Source organism: Clupea harengus, chromosome 21, assembly GCF_900700415.2.
Source record: "Clupea harengus chromosome 21, Ch_v2.0.2, whole genome shotgun sequence".
In the NCBI taxonomy this organism is placed as follows: Eukaryota; Metazoa; Chordata; class Actinopteri; order Clupeiformes; family Clupeidae; genus Clupea; species Clupea harengus.
In genome coordinates this window covers 2,754,896-2,764,895 of record NC_045172.1, presented here as the reverse complement: position 1 = coordinate 2,764,895, position 10,000 = coordinate 2,754,896, and the positions used below count along the sequence as shown (strand labels likewise).

Here is a 10,000-nt window from a genome sequence, read left to right as displayed (position 1 = left end):
TACAACTAGGCTGCCTAGTGAGAGAGCGCTCACACAGACACTACAACTAGGCTGCCTAGCAAGAGAGCGCTCACACAGACACTACAACTAGGCTGCCTAGCGAGAGAACGCTCACACAAACACAGACACTACAACTAGGCTGCCTAGCGAGAGAGCGCTCACACAAACACAGACACTACAACTAGGCTGCCTAGCGAGAGAACGCTCACACAAACACAGACACTACAACTAGGCTGCCTAGTGAGAGAGCGCTCACACAAACACAGACACTACAACTAGGCTGCCTAGCGAGGGAGCGCACACACAAACACAGACACTACAACTAGGCTGCCTAGCGAGGGAGCGCACACACAAACACAGACACTACAACTAGGCTGCCTAGCGAGAGAGCGCTCACACAAACACCTCACAACTAGGCTGCCTAGCGAGAGAGCGCTCACACAAACACCTCACAACTAGAATACTTTAAACTGAAGAGACTCTCTCACTACAACCGAAAACAGGAACACAGGAAGGGGAGAGTGCTTTTAACAATAAGGTGCTGAATATCCCTACATTGGATGGGGGAGGGAGAGAGAGAGCGAGAGAGAGAGAGACGAGAGTGAGAGAGAGAGAGTGAGAGAGAGAGAGAAAGATGCTGACTGAATGCTGATCTTGCCATGAGAACACACACTTATCGGGAGAGAACAGAGGGAGACAGACAGACAAACAGACACACACACACACACACACAGACACAGACACAGACACACACACACACACACACACACACTATGTCTTCTATATTGTTCAGCCTAGCTCCTGCTCTAGTGTCTCTCCTGTGGCTACATAGAGATGGGGCGCGGCCGGACGACACGTGGGCTCTGGTATGCATGAGACTGCAACGCACACAAATCATGACGAACGAGCACGCAGCCCCAGGATCAAACAACTGAGAGGAGGAAAGAAGAGGAGGAAGAGAGCCATTAGAGAGAGAGAGAGAGAGGGAGAGAGAGAGGGAAAGAGAGAGAAGCAACGGAACCCATGCAAACAAGGCAAGAGCAAAAAGAGAAGCAGTCCCAGGAGAGATGAAAGAACGAAGGGGGATTCTATTCTCCTTCCTGCCCGTGAGCAAGGGTAAGGAAGAGGAGGGAAAGGAAACCAGAATGAGAGAGAGAGAGAGAGAGAGAGCGCTGTAATGAGGCTGAACTGCAGCCCTTACCCATGTGCAGCAGCCTGGTTCTCTTTGCTGGGACGCCCATCTCCTCCTCCTCCTCCTCCTCCTCCTCCGGCTTGGCCCCCTCCTCCTTCCTTTCCTGCTGTCGCTCCGGCGCTCCCCTCTCCTCCTGCCGCTGCCTGTGGTCCGGGTGGGCTTGGCCCAGCTCCAGGGTGTATGTGCGTTTCCTGGCCGCCTCAGGGCCCTGGCCCCCATCCTTGGGGGGCTGCCCTTCCGCTGTGGGCTGGCCGGCTGGCCTCTTCCCTTCCTCTCGCCTCTCCCTCTCCCACTGTCTCTCCTCCTCCTCCTCCTCCTCCTCTCGCGTTTTCCGATCTTCGTCGCGGTGCCGGCCGAGGTGGCTGTCGAACGGCCCACTGCAGCGCTGAAGGACGGGCACCCTGTTGTTGGCACATGTCGTCAACACACCTGCAGACAAACACACACACATTAAATGTCAAAACAAGCTGTCAAGCAATCAGCACCAAAAAATAGAAAAAGTCAACAATGGCAGCGTAGTGTTGGAACAACACGCCGCAACACAGAAGAGAAAAACATTTCCAGAGGGAAGATGAGGGGCGGAAGGAAAAAAGAAAAAAAATCCTCCACCCCCCGACACACACACACACACACACACACACACACACACACACACACACACACACACACACACACACGGGCCAGAAGCCACACACCCCCAATGCAGTGAGCGTGACTGGCCCTGGTCGACTCACTCTCTGTGCCGTTGCGAGCTCACTCTCTCTCTCTCTCTCTCCCTCCCTCTTTTCTGTCTCTCTCCCTCTCTCTCTCTCTCTCTCTCTCTTTTCTGTCTCTCCGCTGCCTGCGTGCTGAAATTAGCCCTAAACGTCTGCTCAGCGCACGGGCTCCGCTCCAGCTCTCTTCCCCCCCCCCCTCCTTCCTCTCGTCTCCTCGCTCGAACGTTTTTTTTTTTTTTTCCCCTGCTCGCCTTTCTTCTCCTCCTCCTCCTCCTCTCCCCCAGCCTCCCTCCCTCCCTCCCTCCCTGCCTCCCTGCCTCTGGCGCTGGGCTGTTGAGGCGAGGCGGCGGCAGTAAAAAGGCTCCTTCAGAATATGTGCAGGCAGCCAGCAGTGGCGGCAGCCATCAAAGCGGCCATGGAGCCGTGGGGCCGGGGGAGAGGAGGGGAGGGGAGGGGACAGAGGGGGGAAGAGGAGGGGGGTGAGTTGGACTGCTGTGGCCCAGACCCGGCTCAGACCCGGCCCACGCTGACACGCCACACAGAACTGCCCTTATGCTGGCCCAGGCAGGAATGTGCCTGCCCTGCCTCGGGCTCGCTCACTCCCTCATAGACACACACACGCACACAGTCTCTCTCTCTCTCTATCTCTCTCTCACACACACACACACACACACACACACACACACACACACACACACACACACACACCCTCCTTCTGTCTTATAGATACACTTACACAGTCTAATTCCCTGTCTCTTACTCTTTTTTCTCTCTCTCTCACACACACACACAAGCAAAACAGAGGAATCGCACACACACACACACCTCCCACCCCATTTATGCCAGGAGCCTAAATCACTAAGTTCTGGGAACAACAATCATATGACTCATGACGCATGCATCCCATAATTCACTGCCATGTCAGCTCCATGGCAACTCGCCGCCAAATGAGGAGTGTGTGTGTTAGGGGGGCGAGGGGAAGGGCGGGGGAAGGGGGATCACCATGGTAACATGACTCTGTTCACCAAGAGAAAGGGAAGTGCGTTGGCTTTGGCTGAAATATGTCTTCTATTAACGAGAAGGTCAGGGGAGCAAGGGAAAGAAAGAGAAAAAGAGGCACGCGAGAGCGCGCGCGAGAGAGAGAGAGAGAGACAGGGAGGAAGAGAGAGGGAGGGGAGAGAGGTCACTCATTTTCCACGTCCCGTCTCCTCGGCTCCAGCCCAGAGAGAAGCCTGCCGTCCACAAGAGCAGCGGTTCAGAGTCTGCCTCGTTGCCTAGATGCCGGCGGTGATGAAACCGGAGGTGGATTCTCTGGCTGGAGGGGGCTGGAGGACAAAGAGGATGTGGTTCTCTCCAGCACTCACTCACTCACTCACGGCTCCTTCCTGTAGCGCTCCCTGCCCAACCACCCTGACACTCACACCAACCCCATTGTTACCCACACAGCCGGTACGCAAATGAAGGTCGGGGGGAGAACACAAGTGTGAACACCAAGCTGGGGCTAGGTGTGGAACGCGTGCAAACACACACACACACACACACACACACACACACACAACTCAGGACATAAAAGCAACACCTACGCCCTTTCGTAAACGAGGCCACAGAAGCAACACATAAAGAAACACCAGGGAGAGTGATGCAACACACACACACATACACACACACACAGACTCACACACACATACACACACACACACACACACACACACACACAGTCTGATGCCGGTTGGGAAATGGGAGCAGGCAGAGCTCCATCTCCGCTCGGCAGGCGGCCGGCTGCTCCGCGGCATTCTGATCAGCAGCACGCGCCACACAGCACAGGGGAAGAGAGAGAAGAAAAGCGAGGGGAAAAAGAAGGGAAAAAAACAGAGGGAGGAGGCGGCGACAAGGGGGAGGGAGCGCAGAAGAAGAAAAAAAAAAGTGTTGTGTTTGAGGGCGGCGGAGGAGGAAGTGTTGTTTACCACCCGGCATCCGCTGGTTAGGCAGCGCTGTGCTCACCGCCACAGTGCCGGGACTGTCCCTGATGTGTGTGTGTGTGTGTGTGTGTGTGGGGGGGGGGTGTTTGAGGTAGGAGCTGGAGGGGAAGAGGGAGAGAAGAAGAAAAAAAAAAGAAAGAAAGAAAGGGGAAAAAAAGGAGAGGGAGAGAGAAGAGGAAGAAAAGAGCGAGCACAAGCAAGCGCAAAGAGAAGTAACAAAGAGAACTACGACAACAAAGAGAGCGAGCGAGAGCAGGGGAGAGAGAGAGCGAGCGAGAGCAGGGGAGAGAACGAGAGAGCTGAGGAGAGAACGAGAGAGCGAGAGCTGAGGAGAGAACGAGAGAGAGAGCGAGCGAGAGCTGAGGAGAGAACGAGAGAGCAAGCGAGCGAGAGCAGGGGAGAGAACGAGAGAGAGAGAGCTGAGGAGAGAACGAGAGAGAGAGAGCTGAGGAGAGAATGAGAGAGAGAGCGAGCGAGAGCTGAGGAGAGAACGAGAGAGAGAGCGAGCGAGAGCTGAGGAGAGAACGAGAGAGCAAGCGAGCGAGCGATCCAGAAAGACAGCCTGTTTAAAGAGACTCTGTGTGCAGGAGAGGGGGAGAAAGCCCAATCTGCAGACGTGGGAGAGCAAATAAGGGCTTAAGTATAGTCCAAAACGTCTGCGTTCCCACAACACGGATGCATACGTGCGCATTTGTGCCTCCAAAGTATTCTAGTTTTGCTGTTGTGGACAAGTCTCTCAGCACACAAGCTCAATCACAGTGTTTGAAATAATATCTCTACGTCGTGTGAATCTACAGCTAAGACTTCTTTTCTTATAGGTCTATAGTTTTCTCCACCCCTTCACAACCGTTTACTCCTCTATCTAAACAGTGATGGCTACCTTCTTTAATATACCGTTGCTGGTAATCTAATCAGCTATGATTCGCTGAAGCATGAAATACATGAAACTCTCATTTCATCAGCAGGAGGAGCAGGAGGAGTAGTTTTATAGATTTTGTTTTCTCTCGACCCCCGAGCCAGTGCTTTTAAACTGGCATGGTGGCGACATTTGAATCATGTCCACCTAAATGTAGCCGCGTCTGCGGAAGTATACTTCCCCTCTAAAGGCCGATTCATACTTCACAGAGCCTACGCAAGTGGCCTATGCCATTGTGAGTATTTATACTTGTGCGCTGGTGTGTCTGCCTAATGCTAGTTGGAAAAAATAAACAAAGAAGGTTGACTGTACTCCGTAGACGGTAGTGTTTGTATAGAGATGTCATTTGTTTGGGTTGGAGGTGATTTGCGAGACATCTACCAGCCAACTCTCTAACATTAGCATGTTAGCCTATGTTAGCAAGCTAACTACCCAAAGTAGACAGCTTGCTAGCAAAGTTTAACTGCGGCCAGCAATTCATAGCAGCACGACTGGTTGTTGACCTGTCCATCTCAGTTGGCAAAGGCTTCATCAACACACCCCCAAACATCGGGAAAGCAGACCAATCACAGTTGTTTGCGAGCGTACAAGGGTACGAGGCTACATGGTAGCCTACCTACGGCGTAGATTGAACACAGAAGAATAAATCAGCCTAAAGACGGGGGGGGGCACTGAGCGAGTCAGACAGCCGAAGACACAACGAAACAGGCAAGTAGGGGAGCAGGAGAGAAGGAGAGAAAAAAAAAGAAGAGAAAAAAAAAGCAGCTGAGAGCACAACTGAAAGACTGAAAAAGACTGCAAATGAGAATGAGAGAAAAATGAAGGGTGAGAGAAAGAGAGGGCAAGAGCAAGAGTGAGAAAGAAACAGATTGAAAGAAAGCTTGAAAAAGAGACAGAGAGACCAAGACAGACAAGAAAGAAAGAGGGAGAGGGAATGACTGCATAAGAGAGGAAGAGGAGAGAGAGAGAGAGAGTGCGCAGCTCTTACCGTTCCTCTCTGGCTGCTCGGTAAGGGCTGTGGCCGCGGGCTTGGAGCAGGCTTGGCTGTGTTCCCAGTCTCCCTCGCCGCGCTGGCCGGCTGCCAGCTCCCGGCTCACCGCCACACCTCCCTCCTTCTCCTTCAGCTCCAGCTCCGAGAAGCGCATCATCGCACGCTACGCACACACACGCACACACACACGCACACACACGCACACACACAGACAAGCACACACACAAACGCACACAGAACAGCCATGAAACCAGACCCGGATAAGCATTTGCAACAACCAGATGCTCAATTTCAGATTTTGTTTCTTAAAACCTCATGAAAGCAAAGAAATCACACAAAAATATATTTTCCTATGTACACAAATACATTCTTTATATGTCACTGAGTAATACATTTTCTAAAAAAAAGCCTAACATTTCACATATCTGAAACAGGGGCAAAACTAAACATTAGCATTATTTCATGCATTTTATTTCTGCCGTGTTGCCCTGTCCCCGACGAAACATAAAACAAAAAGGCTGACAGCAACCCCTGTTTCTGCCAAGAAACCCTCAAAAATAAACGTTAAATAGTAATGTGAAAAAAATTAAAGAACTGACCTCACAGTTAGCAGCAAGTTGACTTAAATTACTGTCCTCTTGTGATAAGACTTCCATCTAAGCAATTAAAATGGGTGCTCAATATCTTTTACAGTCATTACAGGGCATATTGTACATCTCTGACATTCAGTAACATTACAAATTGCCCCTCATAAAACAGTCAAATTCAGGATATTTGATCAATTAACTTTAAAATAAAGGGAAAAAAGGCAGAAGCAAGTTCAGGAAATCATAAAGTAAAACAGATATATAAACTCAAAGCGCAAGCCTGGAAAACAGAACACTGAGGAAGAAAAGACCCACAATTTGCTCCACGAATCCATAATTGAATTCTGTTTTTCCTCAAGAGTGATATATTGATGCTTGTAATCAATTCTTTAGAGTTAATTACATTTTTGTTAAAAAATAATAATAGAATGAAAGGCCATCCAGTTCAGTTGGATCATATAGTATGTAACATGCACTGGCTGTCTCTGAGGCTGGCACTTTAAATAAGACTGAGGGGCCTGTGGTGGGTGGGAGTGGGGGCTGGAGGGGTGGGGTGGGGGGGATTGCCCTGCTGCTCGGGCCCCGCTCCCCATCGATGGCCGCAGCTTTGATGAATCTGCTGAGCAGAGAGCGGGCGCCTCGTGAGGAGAGCTAATCCCTCACATCAGGAGTGAATGGGCCGGATTTCACTTAAGCTGCCGCTGCAGCCAGAGCAGGCAGTGAAAGGAGCCTGGGGATGTGTGTGTGTGTGTGTGTGTGTGTGTGTGTGTGTGTGTGTGTGTGTGTGTGCGTCTGCATGTGTGTGCCTGCATTTGTACATGTACACATGTGTGTGTACGCTTTTCAGCAAAGAGAGGAGAGGAGACTTGTAGGAAGGAGGAGGAGGAGGGGTGGCTGACTCACACGCTGGTACACTCACAGACATATGCAAGCGCACACACACACACACACACACACACACACACACACACACACACACACACACACACCAGTCTCCAGGGCTCACCTGCAGGTTAACAGTGGCCTGCAGCACTGGGAGGCAGTGAGGCCAGGCAGCAGCAGACAGGTTTCCACTCTGCAGCTCACCCCAGCGCGCTATGTTAACTCTTTCTGCCGCTAACGGCTAACTAACCAGAGAGGCCTTCCCCCCCGGGCTCCCAGCTGGAAAGGGGCCAAGGAGGGGAGGTGAAGGAGAGACCGGGGGGGAAGAGGGTAACGGCCAGCCCTAATTACTCTGACGCTTTCATCTGCCTTTAACTGTGAAGCAAATGTGTGAATCCTCTCACATTTGGGACGAGTGAAATACAACAGTACATTCAGTCATGCTAACCTATTAGCTTTTCCTTTCTCTAATATGTCCAGAAGAGAATTCGATATTTTGCTACTTTTATTCCATAGGTCTACTGAGAGTCAAGGGGTACAGAAGTGAGCACAAAGACACAAGCACACAGAAAGAGACAAAAAACAAGAAGCCACCCATTATCCTTCACACCTAACCCCCCTAACCATCACAAATCATCAGCTAGCACAAACATCCCCCAAACCACTACAAAAGCAAGTACTGCAATCTCACCTGTAAGGCACGCTGCTCTCGGGTCAGTTTGCTGGAGTCAGCATAAAGCTCTGTGGTGACGCACTTGAAGCGGTCGCCCACATAGCCTGTGGAGTTGGCAATGCGCTTGGTCAGGCTGGTGCGCCGGCCTTTACAGGAGTCATGTCCCTCATCTTCGTCCCCATGGGACTCAAGATCCTCATGATCCTCGTCATCCTTGTGGGCATCCTTGGGCCCTAGGTCCATGTAGTGGCGCATGGCGGCAGTGCTACAGCTGCTACCACCATTGCTGTGCCGGTCAGCTTTGTAATCGGACTCATCTGAGGTCCTATTGCCAGAGGTACGAGCGCACCGTAGTGTCTGCTCCTCCGACAGGTCGGGCATGGGGCTGTGCTCAGACGTACTATCCTCATCCTGGCTGTGGCCGGCTGATTCTGGCCGCGGGCACTCATCCAGCTCCGGGGGCTGAGCCCGGCTGGCAGAGGGCTCAGGCTGGCCGTCAGCCTCGGCTGGGTGCAGTTCGGCAGGCTGCTGGCCGCAGCGCAGGATCTGCATAAGCTCTGGCTCCTTCCCGTCACTGCCACCGCCGGGCCTGCTGGGATCGCGTCTCTTGGCAGTGATCACACTGTATTTGTTTGCCTGAGAGCCGCCGCCATCTGTGTCATCTTGGATCAGGTCGATGCAAATGATCTCCTCCTTTCCCCCGGCGGCCGACACCAAAGCATGGGGCTTGTTGTGCATCGCTTTAGAGCTCAGGGCATCCACTTTTTCCGGAGCCTCGCGGTCTGGTTTGTGGACCGCCTCGCTGTCAGACATGCCAGGCCTTTTGTAGGGGGACTCCTCGTGATGCCAGGGTTTGTCCTGGGGAGGCCGAGAGCGCAACTCTAGTCGCTCGTTCACTTTAGGGTCCATGCTCAGGTGGGAGGACATGAGGGGGTGGACCATCTCCTGTGAGTCATGATAAGTCAAATACTCTCCATGCGTGGGCGGGAGGCCGTACGGCATGCCGGGCTTTGGGGGCAGGCGGGCTGGGTAGAGATTGGAACTGCCCAGCAGGACAGGGTGGGGGTAAACAGGACCTTTGCCAGACAACTGCAAATGTGATAGGGACATGCTCTCAGGGTAGGGGAGGTGGTAACGGTTGGCATATGCTAGGCCGGGCGACAAATAGGCTTCACTCTGGGGCATGTACAGATGGCCAGTCGGGTGTCCATTCTCCAAGTGGGACTGCTGGGGCTTATAGGGGATTTCTTGGGGCTCTGGTTTTTTCGAGGTTTTCGCTGTTTTGACACACTGCTGGTGGCTGTTGACGCGACTTGTAACCGGCGGAGTTGGGTTTGATTTTGGCCACTCGCCATTCACTTTCGGGGAAGGTGAAGCAGAGGAGGGCCGACCCATGGGAGTCACGATCACAGGGGCTGGGGCAGGGGCTGGAGCAGGGGTGGGAACCAAGACATTGTTGGCCTCACCCATGCGAGGGCACGAGGAGCTCCTCTGCTGAGGAACCACGTGCTCCAGATTCTTGTTTTTGATCACAGAGGGGCCTTTGTTCTGGCCGGGGTCTGGGTTGAGAGCCGGGGGCGTGGGTGTGGTGTTAGGCACCACCCAGGAGGAGTGTAAAGTGCTAATGATCTCAGGCCTCTCTGGCGTTTTGGTGGAGGAAGTGCCGGCCGCGGAGGACGAGGGGGAGAGGGTCTCTTTGAGGAGCTCGCGGCTGGGGGGCAGTCCGTAACGAGCGGAGGGAGGAGGGTACCCCAGCTTAGCCAAGGCCTCAAGTTTTGGGGAGTGTCCATTGGGAGGGCCTTCAAAATCCATGATCTTGGCAGACAAATCCAGGGGCTTGTCCGCAGGGTCTTTGGTAGGCGCCTGTGGAGCCTGCTTCTCCGACGATGAAGAGGAGGAGGAGGGAGTCCGTGAGGGTGACTTGCTGGCCTTCTTCTCGGCTTGGCCGCCCCTGTGCTCAGAGCTCCCATCTTTGGGCTTTGGCTTGAAGGTGCTGGAGCGTACTGGAGAGCGGTGCTCCTGGGACACACTGCTCATGTAGAAAGGGTGGGACATGGCTGGGGC

General features: G+C 53.0%; 1 protein-coding gene across 1 annotated transcript in view; it reads right to left on the bottom strand.

Annotated features, from left to right (window-relative positions):
- The window catches only part of bcor (BCL6 corepressor), a gene marked incomplete at its 5' end in the record, with an annotated part of 40,386 nt that extends 30,389 nt beyond the window's left edge, over positions 1-9,997 (bottom strand). Inside the window, 4 exons of the mRNA XM_031559156.2 lie at positions 1,202-1,621; positions 5,792-5,957; positions 6,394-6,450; positions 7,955-9,997. Coding sequence (XP_031415016.1) covers positions 1,202-1,621; positions 5,792-5,957; positions 6,394-6,450; positions 7,955-9,997 — 2,686 coding nt within the window. The remainder of the gene's footprint in view (positions 1-1,201; positions 1,622-5,791; positions 5,958-6,393; positions 6,451-7,954) is intronic.
- Between the last annotated feature and the right edge of the window lie 3 nt (positions 9,998-10,000).